Here is a 22,543-nt window from a genome sequence, read left to right on the forward strand (position 1 = left end):
GTAGGATAGTCTTCCAGGATCAGTGTTTTGGTGCGTCCGTAGGTGACTGTGGAGCCCTATTATTGATCTGCATCTTCTCCCGCCGTGAGGGCATTGCTTTCCAGGTGGAAGGCGGTCCTGGTCAGGGTTGGCTTGATGCGCCTTCTTCTTGGCACATTTCTCTCTTTCGCCCTACATTTGTGCCTCTTCAAATTCTACAGCACTGCTGGTCACAGCTGACTTCCAGCCAGAGTGCTCAAGGGCCAGGGCTTCCCAGTTCTCAGTGTCTATGCCAGAGTTTTTTTAAAGGTTGGCTTTGAGCCCATCTTTAAATCTCTTTTCCTGTCCACCAACATTCCGTTTTCCATTCTTGAGTTTGGAGTAGAGCAACTACTTTGGGAGACGGTGGTCGTGCATCCGGACAACATGTCCGGTCCACAGAGCAGATGGTGGAGGATCATCGCTTCAGTGCTGGTGGTCTTTGCTTCTTCCAGCACACTGATGTTTGTCCGCCTGTCTTCCCAAGAGATTTGCAGGATTTTCCAGGGGCAGTGCTGATGGAATCGTTCCAGGAGTTGCATGTGATGTCTGTAGCCAGTCCACGTCTCGCAGGCATATAGCAGGGTTGGAAGGACAATAGCTTTATAAACAAGCCCCTTGGTATCCCTACAGATGTCCCGGTCCTCAAACGCTCTCTGCTTCATTAGGAAAAATGCTGCACTCACAGAGCTCAGGCGGTGTTGTATTTCGGTGTCAATGTTGACTTTGGTGGAGAGGTTGCTACCAAGGTAGCGGAAATGGTCAACATTTTCTAGTGTTACACCATTAAGCTGTATCTCTGGCATTGGAGAGGGATTGGATGGTGCCTGCTGGAAGAGCACTTTGGTTTTCTCGATGTTTAATGACAGGCCGAGCTTCTCGTATGCTTCTGCAAAGGTGTTTAGAGTGGCTTGTAGATCTTCTTCTGAATGTGCACAGACGATGTTGTCATCAGCATACTGGAGTTCTATAACAGATGTTGTTGTAACCTTGGTTTTGGCTTTCAGTCTGCTGAGGTTAAACAGCTTGATAGATGATTTCCACTCCGGTGGGAAGCTTCACATCAACAAGATGAAGCATCATAGCGATGAAGTTGGAGAATGAAGTTCCAGGGACACACACTTCTCCCACCTTTTTAAGCAACTGTAAACACCTTGCTTGTAGAAGTCGACAGGTTGCTCCAAAAGTCACACTGTGACTTCGGAAATCAGAGTCTCATCATCTGAAAAATGCTTGCCCTTCAATTGTAACTTCATTGTTGGAAAGAGGGGGAATTCCAATGGTGCAAGGCTGAGTGAATAAGGAGGATGCAGGAGAATGTCAAAGCCACAGGAGCATGCTTCCATTTGGGTAACATGTGAGTTGTGAACTGGTGCACTGTCTTGCAAAAGGAGGACATTTTTGGTGAGCATGCAACGTCTCTTGATTTTGATGGCCTCCCGCAATTTCTGGAGCAGTGAAGCATAGTATGCCCCAGTGATCATGGTCCCTTTTGCTAGGAAATCCATCCATACTACTCCGTTCTGGTCCCAAAATACTGTGAGCATGATCTTGCCTGCTGAGAGTTGGGCATGTGCCTCTTTGGAATCATGATGCTTCCATTGCATCGATGGACTTTAGTCTCAGGATCATCATGATGGACCCAGCTTTCATCCTGTGTAATCAGTTTGTTGAAAAGGTCCTCATGGTTTCCATGGCATATTGTCAATAGAACCTGAGAGCATTCGACTCATTCCTGTTCATGAAAGATGTAAGCAATCGGGGGACCCAGTGAGCAGATAACTTATGCATGTGAAGATGGTCTTGGATGATTTTTTCCATGAAGCCCACACTTGACATTTTGGGCTAGGTGGCGAATGGTTATATGAAGATTATCCAAAATGGTGACCTCCACTTGCTGGATGGTGTGTTTATCAATAGCAGAGTGGGGTCGCCCTAGAATTGGAGCTGTTTGCACTGAAGTCCAATCACATTTGAATGGACGATGCCAGTTCTTGACTCCATCATATGATGGGGAATCCTCACCATAAACCTCTTTCATCTCATCGAATGTCTCCTTTGGTGTGTGGCCTTTCAAGGAAAGGAACTTGAGCACTGCTCTCTATTCCACTGGTTCCATTATCAAACCTCACACCACTTCAGCATCTTTAAAATCGAGACCGTTATCAGTTCTGAGTTGTAAATTGGCACATAACCTATAGAGAGTTAGATCTTTACACATGTGCAGTTTCAGTATCCTGTGATAAATAGAAGTGGATCAGGGGAAATCTTTAATGAACGCCCCTTATAGAAGAGACAGGAAGGGATCTTTTACAGCACTTGCTGTGTTATGTAATTCCGGATTAGCATTTTGATTCCCAAAATTGTGGTCCCTCCTCCGAACTGCGGAGAAGGCTCCTTGGAGACCAATTAATATGTTAGGAAGCGGCTTCGACTTCAGTTGGATCAGCTGATATCGCTTGAGATTTCCTCTTGTTACAACGCCAGATATCCAGTGTAAAATTCCTAAAAGCCTTTCTATTTAGAATAGCATTTGGACGTCTGCACTGAAGCACCTGAGAACCCAGCTAGGCTTTTCCGTCATTGTTCCATGGATCAGCAAGACTTGATTTGAGGATGAGTTTCATGCACCTTTTTTTCTTGCCATGGTCATGACGGGTCTCCTTTTTGTGTCTGTGTGTTTTCAGTTGAATCCAAATTTTAGCTCTTTGTTTTAAGAAAGGGTGAGAGAATGATCACCTTGGCTGTCAAACGTCTCGATTTAAAGGGTCGGGCTTTGGTCACAGTCTCTGACAGGCAGCATGGGACTCTGGGGAAGGCACTGTACTGGCAGGCAATGAGATCAAGCTGACCAAATGCCCTGCGTCCTCATTCGTTCCGCTTGCTTCCCGCAGGGCATTCCTGAACAGTGGGCCCGGTTACTGCAAACCTCCAATATAACCAAACTGGAACAGAAGAAGAACCCGCAAGCTGTTTTGGATGTCCTCAAGTTCTACGATTCCAAAGAGACTGTAAACAACCAGAAATACATGAGCTTTACATCAGGAGGTAAGCAGGCAACAGTGGTGGAGAAAACACTCTCGGGGCCAACGTTTGGGGATAAAGGGTAGATCCAAGAACCAGGTGATACAGTGGTTTGTGGATTTGATTAGAACTTTATTTATTTACTTATTATTTATTTAAAGTATTCATATTCCGCCCTTCTCACCCGTTCTTACCCCGAACACATATACGGGAAACATTCAATGCCTTTATACACTGACAAGAGATCTCCTATACTGTATTATGCAGGTCCACTTGAAACAGATTAAGAAATGATCTGTACATAGATAGAGGTATATCTAGGCTTTCCCATCTTCAGCATCTTGGAGGCTGTGCTTGATTTTGGCCACAGGAAGGAAGGGAAGAAAGAGAGAAGAAAGGAAGGACAAAGGGCGGAAGGGAATGGAAGGAGGGATAAAGAGTGAGGGAAAAGAGGGAGGTAAGGAGGAAGGAAAGTGAGAAGGAAGGAAAGACAAAAGGGAGGGAAGGACGAATGGGTGGAAGGAAAGGATGGAAGGAAGGAAGGAAAAAAGGAAAAAGGAAGGAAAGAGAGAAGGAAGAAAGGATGAAAAGGTGGAAGGGAATGGAGGGAGGGAGAAAGAGGGGTGGGAGGGTGGGAGGAAAGAGAGAAGGAAGGAAAAATAAAAGGGAAGGAAGTAGGAAGGATGGATGGAAGGAAGGAAGGAGAAAGAGGGAGAAAGGGAAGGAAGGAAAGACGAAAAGTGGAAGGAGGGAGGGAAGGAGGAAGGAAAGAGAGAAAGAAAGGATAGGATGGTGTGAGAGAGTGGACGTCCTGAGAAAAGAGCACAAGGGGCAACATCTGGCTCCCGGGCCTGGGTTTGTACATATCTGGTGTGTGTCTCCTTTTGAGTCTTCTACATCACTTTTTCTAATGGGTAACTAATGGGAAGTGCCAACCAGATCGTACCCAAAACCAATCTATTGAGATATATGATGTTGGTATTACAGTACTTGAAGAAGCCCTATGGTCAAATCAATAAATAACAACCCCAAAATGGAGTTAAAACTGAGAGTAACACCCTTTGTAGAACTGGAGGGGGGAGTTGAATGGAAAAATGGAAAGGGAATGGGAATGGAATGGAGCATTCTTGAAGGGGACACGATGAGCTCAGCTTTCTTGCCATCTCTCCATCCATCCATGTCCCCTTCAAGAATGCTCCATTCCATATTGTTCCATTTGCACGACTTGATTGCACATCCTACTTATATTGTCAAGCATTAGTCCAGATTCTCCTCTTGCAAAGTGCCCTCCGACTACCCAGGTTCTTTTACACATTTCAGATAAGAGCGCCCACGGATATATTGCGGCCCATACTTCGGTGAGTATAAAAACATATCATGAGGGGTAAGCTGAACCTTTTGCAGCTTAAGTTCGATCTCTGAGTTGGTTAGAACTGGTGAAAAATGTTGAATCTGTCAGTCTTTTTGAAACAGCAGCCTGCATTTAATGAATGCCAAATTATCCTGGAAACCACAAAGATACACTTAAGGCCATAACAGCACTGAGTTCTCATAAATAGATTAGTGCTCAGTGTGAAATGATTCAATAGGGACATCCTTTTCATTTTTAAAAATATGAAATGACTTAATTTTGCATTGCTGACGACCCAATGGAGATCCAATGATAGCAGCTGTTAGTGCATTCTCAGAAGTTACTCATGGGTGCTATCCTAATCTGAGTTGCCCAAGCCCTGTGAAGCATTGCACATGTGATGCTATCTAGAACATTTGATGAAGAATGCTCCTTTGTTGTGGGTGGGGTGTGTGGCGTAATGTAAAATAAACCATGTGTAGTTCACATTTGATCAGCCTACACACTGCCTTGCCAGAGAAAGAAAATATGCCATGCAAATAAATAGTAAAGAATAAGTAGTTTACTCTTCGTAGTTCAGAACAACATATGTACAATGTGATCAGTTGCATCAACTCCTTTTATGAGAGATTTAAAATGGTCTTTCTTTGTCCATGTGGATAAACTCCTTCTGCAGCTCATGAAGTAAGAGCACACTCCAAACTTTGTCTCTCTCTGCTTCACTCTTCTTCTCTCCCTGGACACGAGCATAGCTCAAGCCTGAACAAAAATGTAACAGTATCCAAAATTCCCAGGCTCAGCCTGCTCCAACCACCTGAACAAAAATGTAACAGTATCCAAAAGTCCCAGGCTCGGCCTGCTCCAACCACCTGAACAAAAATATAACAGTATCCAAAAGTCCCAGGCTCAGCCTGCTCCAACCATCTGAACAAAAATGTAACAGTATCCAAAAGTCCCAGGCTCAGCCTGCTCCAACTACCTGAACAAAAATGTAATAGTATCCAAAAGTCCCAGGCTCAGCCTGCTCCAACTACCTGAAAAAAATGTAACAGTATCCAAAAGTCCCAGGCTCAGCCTGCTCCAACCACCTGAACAAAAATGTAACAGTATCCAAAAGTCCCAGGCTCAGCCTGCTCTAACCACCTGAACAAAAATGTAACAGTATCCAAAAGTCCCAGGCTCAGCCTGCTCCAACCACCTGAACAAAAATGTAACAGTATCCAAAAGTCCCAGGCTCAGCCTGCTCCAACCAATTGGCTTCATGCATCTTATTTTACAGTTGTCACACACACACTCACTGATTCCTTGCATGCTCCAACAGGGTGTTGTGTTGACTTTGAGGCAATGGGAGATGCAACTGAGGGGGTAGATTATGGAAGGCAAATCAAAGAGGAAAGATGGAGGTTGAAGGGGGATACAGCGCTCCTCTTGAGCTGAGCATCACTCATCAATGCTTAGACCTTTTGCATTTTGCTGAGGTTTCATGCAATGCCCACTACTCTTTCTTACAGAGCACAAAAACAGCCTCGGAACCCCCACTCGCGCCCCCTGTTTCTGAAGAAGAGGATGAGGAAGATGAAGAAGAGGATGATGACAACGAACCTCCACCGGTTATTGCCCCTCGGCCAGAACATACAAAATCAGTAAGCTGTGATGCTAATTTCTGCTTATTGGGACCAGTGTAGTATAGCTGGCATTGTTTAGCATCAAGTTCAGGCATATGCCAGTCTTATACTCACAATTTCCTTTTTTAATCCCACAGCTTGCAGTTTATTCAATGCATAGAACATAGCTCTTTTACATATAGGACAAACAAATAATTACATAAAACCAGATTATAAAATACAAAATACACAGTTAAAACAATATATAAATCATTAAAATGCTACATACATCAATGGCGAGTTGCACCCTTATAATACTAAATAATAATAATAATAATAGTAATAATAATAATAATAATAATAATAATAATAATACAATACACCTGACCTTATGATCGTGTTAAAAAACAAAGTATGGATCGTGGATGTTGCAATCCCAGGTGAGAGCAGGATTGAAGAGAAACAACTGGGAAAGCTGACACGATATGAGGATTTAAAGATGGAACTGCAAAGACTCTGGCACAAGCCAGTAAAGGGGGTCCCAGTTGTGATTGGTACACTGGGTGCAGTGCCTAAAGACCTTGGCCTGCACTTAAACACAATCGGCACTGACAAAATTACCATCTGCCAGTTGCAGAAGGCCACCTTACTGGGATCTGCACACATTATTCACCAATACATCGCGCAGTCCTAGACACTTGTGATTAGCCATCTGGCCTTATCAAAACAGACAGTACAAACACAACATACAACATACATCGAGTCCTCTTAGAGTCTATATAAATAAAAATGTAATGTTCGTTTGTGGGATTAACAGAACTCAAACACCACTGGACAAAATGACACCAAATTTGGCAGCAAAACCTTAGGCCTGGGTAACAACGGAAAAATTTGTTTCTAAAATCGATTTGTATTTGGGGGGGTTTTTTGTTTCGATATTTAAAATAATTACAAAATTTTCCTTTTAAAAAGTTCGATATTTACGAAATTTCGTAAATGGTAAAAAAATTAACGAATCGATTTCCGAAACAATAACGAATCGATTCGTTAATGGTGGACGCGACCGCGAAATACGCTAAAAAACCTCCAAAACCTTCTGAAGCTTCCCTCTCCCTCTGTTGTTGACTGTTGGTGTGATATTATAATTTCTTTTCACTAATTAAACCATAAAACTGGCCCAGACATGCGGAAATAATAACGAAACGACCTCAAAACAATAACGAAACGAATACAATATCAAAATACGAAGCATTTACAAAACGTTTTTGAAAATTCGTTTTTTTAATAATTGCTCCAGAATGGTTCGTTATCGTTTTGTAATTGAAAAAAATTACGAATTATTAACGAATTACGAATTAACGAAACGAAACCGCCCAGCCCTACGATCTATGTCTTTCAAACAAAAACAACCCCATAAAAATGAAGGGAAAATAACTTAAAACTCCCCCGAAAGAAAAATGCCTTACAGAGCATGCGCAAAAGCCCCTCTCCCCATTGTGCAAGAAGAATGAAGCACCAACCGTTTTGAGGGAAGAGAAGTCTCGTGATGGAGTCCCTTTCCATGGGTGGGCCCTCGTTCCCTCCCTCCCAGTCTCCTTCCTCTCTTTATCATCCCCACCAAACACAGACCTCTCCTCCTTCTTTTCCCCCTGGAGAGGCGAACAGGTGGCTGCTCCGTGTGGACACTGCTCACCAGGCTTCACCTTCCCTTGCCTGGGTGCCGACGAGAAGGGAGTTCTGCTACCCTCAGCCTTGCAGGGGCAGGAGGCATTTTTCGAGGTGGGCCTTGCTCACCCACATTGGCCCCTTCTTTCTGCCTCAGCCCACTGGGCACCTTCCATATGACCTTGCCTGCGTGCCCACCCGCCAAACAGCCATGGCAGAAAGAAGAAGGGGCAGTGGCGGGTGAGTGAGATCTGCCTCAAAAAGTGCCTCCCGCCTGCCCCATGCCCGCCCAGCAAGGCTGAGGGCTACAGCAAGGCGCCCTTACTGTCGGTGCCCAGGCAAGAGGCAGAGAAGGGAAGGAAGGAAAGAGGGAGAGAAGAAAGGATTGAAAGAGGGCGGGAAAGAAAAAAGGAAAGAGAGAAGGAAGGATGGAAGCAAAGAGCAAAGGAAAGGAGGAAAGGAAGAGGTAGAGAAGGAAGAAAGGAGAGAAGGAAGATAAAGAAAAGGGGGGAAGTAGGGAGAGAGGGAGGGAGGAAAGAGAGAAGGAAATAAAAAAAGGAAGGAACGAAGGAAAGAGGGAAGGAAGGAAGGAGAGAAAGGGAGGGAAGGTTGGTCATTGCAACGCGAACAGACCAATGAGTGTCCATCACTCATAACCCCCCCCCCCCAAAAGTGGAAAGGACTTAAAACCCCCCAAAAGATAAATGACGAAAAGATAAATGACATACAGAAAAAAGAAGGAAGGAAAGAAAGAAGGAAGGAAGGAAGGAAGGAGAGAAGGAAGCATGGAAGCAAAGAGCAAAGGAAGGAAGGAAAGAGGTAGAGAAGGAAGAAAGGAGAGGAAGAGGAAAAGAAGAGAGACGGAAAGAAATGGGTAGAGAAAGAAGGAAGGAGAGAAGGAAAGAAAAAAAGAAAAGGAAGGAAAGAGGGAGCGAAGGGAGAAGAGAAAGAAAGAGAAAGAGGGAAGGAAGGAAAGACAAAAGGAGGAATGGAAGCAAAATGCAAAGGAAGGAAGGAACGAGGCAGAGAAGGAAGAAAAAGAAAGGGAAGGAAAAGAAAAAGGGAGGAAGGAAAGAGGTAGAGAAGGAAGGAAGGAGGGAAAGAAAGAAAGAAGGAAAGAAGAAATGGGAAGGAGGGAAAGAAGGAAAGAAAGAGGGAGGGAAGGTTGGCCACAGTAATGCGTGGCAGGTACAGCTAGTACAAATATACAGGTATTTGTCAGCTTGAAACCAATTTAGCTTAGCCATAGATATATATACAGAGTTAGTCAAAATGAATAGGCCAATTCGGGTACAATTAATTTTCTTATTGGCCTATTCATTTTGACTAACCCTGTATATCAACTTCTGGTCAGCATGTTCAGCAGCTCAGCCATTTAACTCATTGTGCCACTGTGGCCCCCTTAAAAATACTAAAAAATAAAATACTATCTGAACTAACTCTCTTGCATAGTTAAAAACCAATAAAAATTCAGCATTATTAAAACTTAAGCAAGAAACACATTGGATATAAACAAAACACACTATGATTAGGCAAAAGCATTCCCAGAACAGTTACCTGCAATAGCAGGAATTAATGTTGCCCGGTTTTTCAATGCTGTCAATGCAAAAAGAGACACCTTGTGAGTAACCACAGGGTTAGTATCAAGAAGGTTTTACATTCCTAGCCCAGCGAATGTGGACTCAGAGAGAAACGGACACTTTTGGGGAAAGTGTAGAAGACATTTTCTGAATTTCTGTGCTGTTTGGTTGCTCCAAATGCACAATGCAATGACATTTCTCCCCTCGTGTTTTTGTCTTCCAGATTTATACCCGTTCTGTCATTGAGCCTGTTGCAACTCCAGCCCCGGTGAAGGAGCCTCCCACTCCGCAGCCTGAGAACTCCAACACAAACACTTTGTATAGGAACACGGACCGACAACGGAAAAAATCCAAGATGACCGACGAGGAAATTCTAGAGAAATTAAGTGAGTGGTGTGAAGTAAATATATTGTTGGCATTGAACCAGACAGCATGTTCCACAAATGGCAAGGCCAGGCGTGGGCAAACTTCGGCCCTGCAAGTGTTTTGGACTTCAACTCCCACAATTCCTAACAGCCTCAGGCCCCTTCAAAAGGAAGGCACAGGAAACCGTGTCAAAACATCATATCTAGCGTTGTTTTGAATGCAGAACGTATCATTTTCCCATATGAATTTTGTGCAGAGTCCATTGCAATGTGTGAAACAGTTTTCCAACAGTGGATTTTCTCATTGCAAGAAGACAATTGCTCAAATTATCCATTGCTTGGTTGTTTGGTTATTGTGGGTTTTCCGGGCTGTGTGACCATGTTCCAGAAGCATTCTCTCCTGACATTTCATCAACATCTATGGCAGGCATCCTCATAAGTTGGGGGATCTGACAAATATCCACCCAGAGGAAAGGTGTACTTACCATACATCAAGGGAACCATTGACCACATATGGAAGCATTCTCTCCTGACATTTTGCCCACATCTATGGCAGGCATCTTCAAAGTTTGTGAGGTCTGTTGGAAAATAGGCAAGTGAGGTTTATATACCTGTGGAATAATGTCTAGGGTGGGATAAAGAGCTCTTGTCTGTTTAAGGCAAGTGTGAATGTTGCAATTTTCCAGATTGATTAGCATGAATGGCCTTGCAGCTTCAAAGCCTAGTTGCTTCCTGCCTGGGGGAATCCTTTGTTGGGAGGTGTTAGCTGGCCCTGATTGTTTCCTGTCTTGGATTTCCCTGTTATTTGAGTGTTGTTCTTTATTTACTATCCTGATTTTAGAGTTTTTTAATACTGCTAAGCCAGATTTTTTTTATTCTCATGGTTTCCCCCTTTCTGATGAAATTGTCCATATAACTGATTGACATTGAATGGTCTTGCAGCTTCTAAGCCTGGCTGGTTGCTGCCTGGGGGTCCTTGGTTGAGTGGTGGTAGCTAGCCCTGATTGATTCTTGTCTGGAATTCCCCTGTTTTTTGAGTGTTGTTCTTTATTTACTGTCCTGATTTTAGAGTTTTTAAATACTGGTAGACAGATTTTGTTGTTTCTCATTGTTTCCTCCTTTCTGTTGAAATTGTCCACATGCTTGTGGATTTCAATGGCTTCACTGTGTAGTCTGACACAGAGTGGGTGAAATGTCAGGAGAGGATGCTTCTGGAACATGGCCATACAGCCTGGAAAACTCACAGCAACCCAGTGATTCTGGCCATGAAAGCCTTCAACATTATCCATTGCTTCCTTCAAGAAGAAATATAAACAATTACATACCGCTTAAGCGGCTGAGGGGGAAAAGGAAAGGACCCCAGGCTGTTAGAAATGCTGGGAGTTGAAGTCCAAAACACCTGGAAGGCCCACGTTTGCCCATACCTGTAGATGCACCCTGTGTCTTCTTCTTATGGTTCATCTTATAGCTGTTGAACTGGGAGACTGCCATCTGTAAGGCATGAGATAAGATTATCATATGTATCTTCAGGTCTGTTTGTAGGAACTTATTATGGCTTTCAACATGGGGCTGCGGGTTCCCCTTCATTTCCAAGCATCTGCTATTTCCTTGCTGCACTGCCCACCCTTTTGCTGTTCCGCTGCAACCCACTCGGTTGCCTCACTTGCCCTCTGCTGTGCTTTTCTGCTCATTGCAATATTCCAAGCTATGTGGGTCATTGGGGAAAAAAACAACATCTGAAAGCATCCAGAATCATGTTCAAGGACATTTCCAGGAGAAAGATAAGAAGGTGGCCACTGCAGCAGCGGAGGAGACTTGAGCTAATCTGTCTTACCACTTGTCAGGCTCAGCAGCTGCCCAGCCGTCCTCCTCCATATCTTTTCTCCCCATTTCAGCGCATGGAGTTGATTAATGCACAGCTTGGACATGTCCAGAAATTGGCTGCCATGAATTGCTTGACTCCAAGGTCCTCTAAATTAATGATATTAATTGGGTCACAATATTACTCCTTCATGCCAAGCAAACCACTAAGTGTTTGTCAACCTGGGGGTTGGGACCCCTGGGGGGTTGCGAGGGGGTGTCAAAGGGGTCGCCAAATACCATCAGAAAATACAGTATTTTCTGTTGATCATGGGGGTTCTGTGTGGGAAGTTTGGCTGAATTGTATCATTGGTGGGCTTCAGAATGCTCTTTGATTGTAGGTGAACTATAAATTCCAGCAACTACAACTCCCAAATGTCAAGGTCTATTTTCTCCAAACTCCCCCAGTGTTCACACTTGGGCATACTAATTATTTGTACTAGATCCATCATTGTTTGCAGAATGCTCTTTGATTGCAGGTGAACTATACATTCCTGCAACTCCAACTCCCAAATGTCAAGGTCTATTTTCCCCAAACTCCACCAGTGTTCACATTTGGGCATATTGAGTATTTGTACCAGGTTTGGTCCAGATACATTATTGTTTGAGTACACAGTGCTCTCTGGATGTAGGTGAACTACAGCTCCCAAACTCAAGGTCAGTGCCCACCAAACCCTTCCAGTATTTTCTGTTGGTCATGGGGGTTCTGTGTGAGAAGTTTGGTCCAATTCTATCATTGGTGGGCTTCAGAATACTCTTTGATTGCAGGTGAACTATACATTCCAGCAACTACAACTCCCAAATGTCAAGGTCTATTTTCCCCAAGCTCCACCAGTGTTCACATTTGGGCATATTGAGTATTTGTACCAAGTTTGGTCCATATACATTATTGTTTGAGTCCACAGTGCTCTCTGGATGTAGGTGAACTACAGCTCCCAAACTCAAGGTCAATGCCCACCAAACCCTTCCAGTATTTTCTGTTGGTCATGAGAGTTATGTGTGCCAAGTCTGTTTCAATTGCATCATTGGTGGAATTCAGAATGCTCTTTGAATTTAAATGAACTATAAATCCCAGAAACTATAACTCCCAGATGACAAAATCACCAGTATTCAAATTTGAGTGTATTGGGTATTTGTGCCAAATTTGGTCCACAACCCCAATAACAAGGATTTCATCATTTGGGGCTTACCAAAGCTTCTCATAATGCAGTATAGCCATCCATCCACATTCACTGGGGTTGGGGCGCAGGGCCCATGGATAAAGAAATTGCCATCTAGGAAGAACACTTCTTAAGGAATTTATAGATCTTTGGTTGGAAGCTAGCCATGGAATCATTCACCTGAACATTAGGAAGAACTTCCTCACTGTGAGAGCTGTTCAGCAGCGGAACTGTCTGTCCTGGAGTGTGGTGAAGGCTCCTTCTTTGGAGGCTTTTAAGCAGAGGCTGGATGGCCATCTGTCGGGGGTGCTTTGAATGCAATTTTCCTGTTTTTTGTCAGGGGGTTGGATTGGATGACCCATGAGGTCTTTTCCATCTCTATGATTCTATGACCCATTGGAGGGCCTAGCGTTTCCTAGAGGGGTAGTCTTCCTAAAAACATCTAGGTCATTCAGCATGAATGGAAGAAGTTGACCGAGGTGCAGTTGGCTGGGAATCAGCTGCATTAAGATCACTACTGACTGAAAAGTCATGAGTTCGAAGCCAGCACGGGTTGGAGTGAGCTTCCAACCAATTTGTGTAGTTTGCTGTCGACCTTTGCAGCCCGAAAGACAGTTGCATCTGTGAAGTAGGAAATTTAGGTACCGCTTATGTGGGGAGGCTAATTTAACTAATTTACAAGGCCATAAAAATCTCCAGCAAGCATGCAAAGAATGAGGAAGTACTTCATCAGTGTCACAAATGGTCGGTGAAGGGACAGCTCCCTTGGTGGCCAGAATACCGTCAAGAAAAGCTGGAATGTTAAATAGCCTCTGAGTGTATGTCCATATATGTTGTGTGTCTATGGCATTGAATGTTTGCCATGTATATGTACATTGTAATCTGCCATGAGTCCCCTGAAGAGTGAGACGGATGGAATATAAATACTGTAAATCTATATAAATAAAAATGTAATGTTCATTTGTGGGATGAACTACTGGATGAATTGCCGCCAAATTTGATCACAAGACACCTACTAACCCAAGGAGTAATCACCACTAAAAAAATTAGATTTTGACATTTGGGAGTTGTAGTTGCTGGGATTTATAGTTCACCTACAATCAAAGAGCATTCTGAACTCCACCAATGATGGAATTGAACCAAATGTGGCACATAGGACTCCTATGACCAGTACAAAATACTAGAAGGGTTTGGTGGGCATTGACCTTGAGTTTGGGCATTGCAGTTCACCTACATCCAGAAAGCACTGTGGACTCAAAGAATGATGGATCTGGACCAAACTTGGCACGAATATTCCATATGCCCAAATATGAACACAGATGGAGATTGGAGAAAATAGACTTTGACATTTGGGAGTTGCAGTTGCTGGGATTTATAGTTCACCTACAATCAAAGAGCATTCTGAACCCCACCAAAGACAGAATTGGGGCAAACATCCCACACAGAACCCCCATGACCAACAGAAAATACTTAAGGTCATCCAGTCCAGCTCCCTTCACCAGGGCAAGAAAACGTAATCAAAGCCATCCTGACAAAGAGCCATCCAGCCATAGATATCGATAGATAGATATGATTCACACACACAGATATAGTATCATAGATTTGAAAGGGACACCTAAAGAAGGACAATTATATGTTACATGTTTCAGAGTAAGCAAACCAGACAAAGAAGCAGGAAGAAATACTCTTGCATAAAGAAATTACATATATCAGAAACCAACACTTTCTCATTACTGTACCTTATTTTCCAGATCACCAGACTGGGCCACAGCAACACATGGCAGGGGACAGCTAGTAAATAAATAAATAAGTATAGAGTTACAGTGGAGGACTGAGAGATTCCTATGGAGAACATTTTTAATCAAATCCGTGAATAATCAACTCCACAAAAGTTGATTATAATATGGAGGAATGACCATAATGCCCAGGAACACATCTTCGTTGCCCAATATATGCCTCTAATTGTTCCTTGTTATCACTGGGAACAACCTAAGTGGATCTATTTTTCATGCAAGATCTGCCTTTCTTGTTCTTTCTAGGAAGCATTGTGAGTGTCGGGGACCCAAAGAAGAAATACACACGGTTTGAAAAAATTGGTCAAGGGTGAGTATGGCCCAAAGACGCTCGCTCCCTCTCGATTGTGAGATAGTCTTTTGACCCGCTTCTTGTCAAAAATGTATTTTCCTGGAGGCAATATGACTCGGCTAATGCTCCCTTCTCGAAAGATTTCCAGCTTGGTTGCCTGCCGATCCTCTTTCTAGATCCTGAAATTGACATCTGTGTGCAAACAGGTTTTCCAAATCACAACACTGACACAGAAAAGCTCCGCGCTCTTTGGGGCTGTACTTCTGCACCGACGGCCATGAAAGAACGGAATTAAAAATGGTTATGTAAACAAATTGGATTAATCTTCCCTATTAGTCACAGAAAAGGCATTTGCATTTATAGTGGAACCATCCATAGCAATGCGTATGTGAAACCACAGAATCCAGTTTATACAAAACAACTAGAAAATTCAAATGACGGGAAATCCTTCCTTCAGATTAATTGACATTCATGTAGAGGGGTCTCATATCAAAATTATCCTTAATAGTTTCAACATGGTTGGCTCTGCTGCCATTAAGAAGAATGAGGTTGGTGCTTAGGTAGCTGTGATTTTGGATGTGCAGGGCAAGGAATGCATAGTATTTACTGTAATGTTTCATGCTGAGCATTTCTTATCTGAGGTGTCAAAATATCCCAAAGTCCAAAATAAGTCGCCTTTGGTAGAGAAAAAGTGGGGTATAGAAATAATAATAATAATGATGATGATGATGATGATGATGATGATGATGATGTATTGTCGAAGGCTTTCATGGCCAGAATCACTGGGTTGTTGTAGGTTTTTTCGGGCTATATGGCCATGGTCTAGAGGCATTCTCTCCTGACGTTTTGCCTGCATCTATGGCAAGCATCCTCAGAGGGAGTGAGGTCTGTTGGAACTAGGAAAAAGGGTTTATATATCTGTGGAATGAGCAGGGTGGGACAAAGGACTCTTGTCTGCTGGAGTTAGGTGTGAATGTTTCAACTGACCACTAATAATAATAATAATAATGGGAGCCCCCGGTGGCCCAGTGGGTTAAAGTGATGAGCTGCTGAACTTACTGAACAAAAGGTTAGCCATTTGAATCCAGAGAGTGGGGTGAGCTCCTGCTGTTAGACCCAGCTTCTGCCAACCTAGCAGTTCGAAAACATGCATATGTGAGTAGATTAATAGGTACCGCTCCGGCAGGAAGGTAACGGCACTCCGTGCAGTCATGCTGGCCACAAGACCTTGTAGGTGTCTATGGACAATGCCGGTTCTTCAGCTTAGAAATGGAGAAGAGCACCAACCCCCAGAGTCAAGCACAGCTGGACTTCATGTCAGGAGAAAACCTTTACCTTTTTACTAATGCCTCATGGATGGCTGAGATAGCTTTCTGATAGACTGAACACCAGCTTTGCTCCATTCACACCATTATTTTTTAAATCATATAAAATTACCTTCAGGTTGTAAAGCAACTATGGAATATAAATAGATGTTATGTTTAAACTGGAATCCCATCTCCAAGATATTTATTTATTTATTTATTATTTACTTTATTTGTATACCGCTGTTCTCAGCCCGTAGGCGACTCACAGCGGTTAACAACAATAGCAGCAAAAATTCAATGCTAACAACAACAGGATATTTAAAAACAATTAACACAATAACAGATTAAGCAATTAACAATTCACTGGCATCTCATAACTGAAAACATGATCCAAACTCGTCATCCACTGTTCCGTTCCTATATTCATTGCACTGCCTATTCAAACGCTTGTTCAAATAGCCAGGTTTTCACTTTTCTCCGAAATACCATTAATGATGGAGCCGATCTGATGTCCGTGGGAAGGGCGCTCCACAGCCGAGGGGCCACCACCGAGAAGGCCCTGTCTCTCGTCCCCATCAGCCGTTCCTGTGTTGCAGGCGGGACCGAGAGCAGGGCCTCCCCGGAAGATCTCAAAGTCCTAATGGGTTCGTAGGCAGAGATGCGATCGTATAGGTAACTTGGGCCAGAACCATTTAGGGCTTTATAGGCCAACGCCAGCACTTTGAATTGTGCCCGGTAGCAAATGGGCAGCCAGTGGAGCTGGCGCAACAGAGGGGTTGTATGTTCCCTGCGTGCCGCTCCTGTTAGTATCATGGCTGCCGAATGGTGGACTAATTGAAGCTTCCGAGCCGTCTTCAAAGGCAACCCCACGTAGAGAGCGTTGGAGTAGTCTAATCGGGATATCTCATTATGTCCACATATACAAATCCCAAACACTTGTTTCCAAACTTTTTGAATAAGGGAAACTCAATCTGCATTACATTGTTATTGTTTTACTGGAGGATGATCATAGACAGTGCTTCTCTAGGAGGCTCTATGTCCTCCAGCATGTCTCTGTAGTCAAGTTAGCTGCCTTGAGTCACTCTGCGAAGGTTGAGATAGGACGGGATACAAATGTCCGAAACAAACAAACAAACAAACAAACTTCAGGTAGAATTGCATTGGAGGACCTTGGCATCCACACACACACACACACACACACACACACATATTTACAGTATTTATATTCCACCCTTCTCACCCCAAAGAGGACTCAGGGCGGATCACAGAACACATATATGGCAAACATTCAATGCTGTTCATACACTTACAAGACTGTACGTAGTTTAGGGTTATATGTAGACTTTTCCCATCTTCGGCATCTTGGAGGCTTGTGCTCGGTTCCGGCCATGGGGGGTGGGGGGTGCTGTCGCTCCATCTTCCATGCTGAAGACCTTTGTTCGTAAGCTTCCCCCTTGATCAAATCACCAGCATTTCTCAGGAATTTCCTTATGGATACCTTAAATAATAATAATAATAATAATAATAATAATAATAATAATAATAATAATAATCTTGATTTATACACCGCCACCATCTCCCCAAAGGGGACTTGGGGCAGCTAACATAAGGCCAAGTCCAAAACATACAATGCAGCGAAATAAAATACAAAACAACAGAAAAGTTACATCACAACAAAATACATAAGGTACCTAATCTCTTTTAAGCACTACCTATTTACCTATTCACATTTGTTTTCCAAGTGCTAGGTAGGCAGAAGCTGGACTAAAGGCCAAGAGCTCATCCTGACCTGGGCTTTTCACTGTCAACCTTTTGGTTGGCAAGATTTTTTTAAATTCACATTATTCACTTTTGTAGAGGTCCAGTTCCACTAACCCCACAAAAGTGGGAGATCTCTTGGACTGCATTATTCAAGTCCACTTGAAACAGATTAAGAAAGGACAAGTCTTATCGTTCCATTCTTTGTTGAAATTCTTCTAAAAATGGACAAGAGCTATTCAAGCAGCTACTGTTTAGTGCTGTTTACATATAGCCTTCGTATTATTGTGTGGAACCTCCTTATAACCTGGTTTTCTTTTTATCCCCTCTGTAGGGCATCGGGTACAGTGTATACTGCAATAGACATTGCTACAGGGCAGGAGGTAAGTGCAATATGGACTCTTTATTTCATTTTTAAACAAACTGACTCTGAGCCGATTTGCTGGAGAAGCAGATGTTCAATTCGAGCTGCTAAGCCCACCGCGATTAATACAATACCCACCTCCTTCTTTAAGAATTGGGTGGTCCAGTTGTCAAGATCCCTTTCCTTACTGGTTCCAGAGATATTAACGCCACTTAGCAGAACCTTTGATTGCCCAAGTTGGCTGTAAATATCAATTAAAGAAGGAACTCTGTGAAAGTGTCGAGACTGGTATTTTGGTGACAAGGAGGTCAGTTAACATTTAAAAACATTAAAATGAAGAAAAATTGAATGGAGGGTCAAAGGCCTATCTTTAAAACACACAATTATGTGTAGGCTATGCCCCGTTATACATGTTGACCGATGCGTGACCCGTAGAGTGATTGGCCAAAGCCAACAAAAGACGAGGCCTTTGAACTCTCTCTGCTTGGTTCATGTTGAGTTGTCACCTTGATGTTCATGGCTTTGTCATAATTGGGGAGAAGACAGGCTGAGAGGTCAGCCTTTTCAAGCTGGGAAAGAAAGGAAAGTTAAGGTACAATCCAAAATTATTTAGGGCGATTTGGGTTTTTCTGCCAATGCCAACAAACAATGCTTTGGATTGTCACATCAGCACTGGAGTGTCTGTCAGGTCTAGTCTCAGTTGTCAATGGCTTTAGTAGGACTTATTGTACTTTGGAACTGAGTAGAGAAACTCTATAGGGCAGTGGTTCTCAACCTGTGGGTCCTCAGGTGTTTTGTCCTACAACTCCCAGAAATCCCAGCCAGTTTACCAGCTGTTAGGATTTCTGGGAGTTGAAGGCCAAAAACATTTGGGGACCCCAGGTTGAGAACCACTGCTATAGGGCAAAATTTCAGAGATTAAAATGGAGGCACTTATGTTTTTGTTGATCACAATCACATAGACTCAGTACTCATGGGCAAATGTTCTTCCTCTGTTATTCAAATATTGTGTAGGCAAAACATATTGCAGGTGTATTACGAACAATAGAGCCAAAATGCACATCACATTGTATCTATTAGGCATGGTTAGGTTCGGTCAGAATCTTCATAATTTGGAATAAATTTGGAAAGATTTCCTTCTTGAAGCGATTTCGAAGTTTTTAAGGAAACCAGAAGTCCCTTTGCCCTTCTGAATCTTTTTCCGCCATTTCTCTTACGAATCAGTAAGTGAGTTGGAAATTATTCAGCTTTTCAAACCGGTGTGGATGGATTCCCCTCGGTTGCCATTCCCTCCCAGTCAGCCTTGGGTGAGAGATGAAGTTTAAAGCAGTTTGAATGGATTCCCTTCGGTTGCCTTTCCCTCCTGGTTAGCCTTGGGTGAGAGATGCAGTTTAAAGCAGTTTGCACGGATTCCCTTTGTTTCCTTTCCCTCCCGCGATTTCTTCCCTTCTCTCTCTCTCTCTTTCTCTCCCCCCCCCCCCCCCCCACTTCTGGAATAAAACAACTACTTTCAAAGTAAAGAGCATCCAATGAAACAGGAAAGAACACTTTGAAACCATTAACGAAGGATTTGGAAGTCTCTGAAGTTTTGAAAAGTTTTGAACATTTTTTCTGTGAAAATCGGAATTGACTTTAGATCCGAACCACCAGCCCCCTACATCCAAAATGAGTTTTGAACCATTTTTTTTGGATCAAACAAGCCTAGTATCTATCTATCTATCTATCTATCTATCTATCTATCTATCTATCATCTAGCTATCTGTCTATCTATCTATCTATCTATCTTATCTATCTCCATCCCATTTCCTCTGGTAGCACAATGGGTTAAATCTTTGTGCCGGCAGGACTGCTGACTGGCAGGCCAGCAGTTCAAATCCGGGGAGTGTAGATTGAGCTCCCTCTGTCAGCTCCAGCTCCCCATGTGGGGACATGAGAGAAGCCTCCCACAAGGATGGTGAAAATCAAACTGGGCCATGTCCTTGCAGATGGCCAATTCTCTCACACCAGAAGCAACTTGAAGTTTCTCAAGTCACTCCTGATATCAATATAAATAAAAATATAATGTTAGTTTGTGGGATTAACATAACTCAAAAACCATTGGAAGCATTGACACCAAATTTGGATGCAATACACATATCAGGCCAACGAGTGACCATCACTCATAAAAACACTGAAAAACACAGCGGAAGGGACTTAAAAGGCCAAAAAATAAAAAAACCCATAATGCATGCGCAAACACACGCATATACACATATACAAAAATATATACACTCACATATACATACACAAAGCACACATACACAGACTGGGCCACAGCAACACATGGCAGGATATGTCTAGTATATCCATATAAATAAAAGTGTAATGTTAATTTGTGGGATTAACATGACTCAAAAACCACTGGATGAATTGACCCCAAATTTGGACATAAGACACCTCTCAGACCAACGAGTGACTGTCACTCATAAAACACTGGAAAATATAGCAGAAGAGACTTAAAAAGCCAAAAACCAAAAAATACATTACAACACATGCGCAAAACCACATATGTACACAAACACACATATATACACACAAAACACATATACATAGACTGGTCCATAGCAACGTGTGTCAGGGACGGCTAATAGTAATCATCATCATCATCATCATCTATATAAATAAAATTGTAATGTTCGTTTGTGGGATTAACATAACTCAAAAACCACTGAGCGAATTGACACCAATTTGGACACAATACACCTATCAGGCTAATGAGTGACCATCACTCACAAAACACTGAAAAACACAGCAGATGAGACTTTAAAAGCCAAAAAATAAAAAACACATGACATTGCATGTGCAAAACCACATATATACACATATACACATAAATACACACACAAAACACATATACACAGACTGGGCCACAGCAACGTGTGGCAGGGGATGGGTAGTATATGTGTGTGTGTTATTTATTTACTTTGTGTCAAAATCATTGCATCAATAAGTATAAAACTGATAAAATAGAGAACAAGCCCTATGAGGAGCAGCTTAAAGAGCTGGGCATGTTTAGCCTGAAGAAGAGAAGGCTGAGAGGAGACATGATAGCCATGTCTAAATATGTGAGAGGAAGTCATCGGGAGGAGGGAGCAAACTTGTTTTTTGCTTCCCTGGAGACTAGGATGTGGAACAATGGCTTCAAACTACAAGAAAGGAGATTCCATCTGAACATTAGGAAGAACTTCCTGACGGTGAGAGCCGTTTAGCAGTGGAACTCTCTGCCCCGGAGGGTGGTGGAGGCTCATTCTTTGGAAGCTTTTAAACAGAGGCTGGATGGTCATCTGTCAGGGGTGCTTTGAATGCAATTTTCCTGCTTCTTGGCAGTGGGTTGGATTGGATGGCCCATGTGGTCTCTTCCAACTCTATGATTCTATCTGATAAACATAGCTGAAGGTAGTTTTATTCAGCATGCCTTTAATAAGTTGGTGCATGAAACAAAGATTGTGCAATTGAACCATCAGAAAGCAAAGGTGCCACCCATGTGGGCAATTTCAGATTTTGGAGTATTTGGGATTTTGGATTTTTGGGTCAGGAATGCCTAATCTGTATTTGTAATGTATTTGATTTGTTTGTGTGATGCTCTTTACTGTTTATGAAGATCCGTTTTATTGTTAGTTGATGACATGTAGTTACCGTGCTAATACAAAACTCTTGTTTCCAATCTTCCGTTATCACTGAGATCTTGTTCTTAAAAATTATCAGCTCTTCCGCAGTGTGTTTATTTCATGCTTATTGTTTTGTTCAATTAAAAATATGTGTCCTCAAACTGTCATTCCCAGGTGGCTATAAAACAAATGAATCTCCAACAGCAACCCAAAAAGGAATTAATAATTAATGAAATCCTGGTCATGAGGGAAAATAAGAATTCAAACATCGTGAACTATTTAGATAGGTAAGTAAGACCGGATCTTGGTTTGGCATTGTTTCCTGAAGTGGTTTTTGGTAAGAAATGAAGACTATCATCGTGAGTTATCATATGGTTCATTCAATGTAAGCCATCGTAACTCACTGTTTTGTGGAAATTTTGCCGCAACATCCAAAATACCTCTCCAAATCCTATCTTTTATCTTATGAAGCTTATCAACCCCAATATGACCCTTTCCTGATTGGTCATATTTTCCTGATAGGTCATTGGTCATTGATGGATAGTAGACAAAGCAGCAAATAAAATCCAGTTATTTTCCCATAGCATTTCTCAACCTGGGGGTTGGGACCCCGGGGGGGGGGGGGGTCGCGAGAGGGTTTCAGAGGGGTCGTCCAAGGCCATCTGTCTGTACCGGTCTTTTTCTACCTTTTGGGAAACAGATGGTGAATCCTCCCACCGAAAGTCCTCCTCCGCTGTGATTGGTTGGCCTCTCAA

General features: G+C 42.8%; 1 protein-coding gene across 3 annotated transcripts in view; it reads left to right on the forward strand.

Moving 5' to 3' along the window:
- The window catches only part of PAK3 (p21 (RAC1) activated kinase 3), a 133,775-nt gene that overhangs the window by 101,864 nt on the left and 9,368 nt on the right, over positions 1–22,543 (forward strand). For all 3 annotated transcript variants that reach the window (XM_060756200.2, XM_060756199.2, XM_060756201.2), the window contains 7 exons: positions 2,913–3,066; positions 4,363–4,400; positions 5,905–6,036; positions 9,466–9,628; positions 14,667–14,730; positions 18,112–18,160; positions 21,963–22,075. In XM_060756200.2, the coding sequence (XP_060612183.1) occupies positions 2,913–3,066; positions 4,363–4,400; positions 5,905–6,036; positions 9,466–9,628; positions 14,667–14,730; positions 18,112–18,160; positions 21,963–22,075 (713 nt within the window). The remainder of the gene's footprint in view (positions 1–2,912; positions 3,067–4,362; positions 4,401–5,904; positions 6,037–9,465; positions 9,629–14,666; positions 14,731–18,111; positions 18,161–21,962; positions 22,076–22,543) is intronic.

Source organism: Anolis sagrei, chromosome 10 (assembly GCF_037176765.1).
Source record: "Anolis sagrei isolate rAnoSag1 chromosome 10, rAnoSag1.mat, whole genome shotgun sequence".
NCBI lineage: Eukaryota > Metazoa > Chordata > Lepidosauria > Squamata > Dactyloidae > Anolis > Anolis sagrei.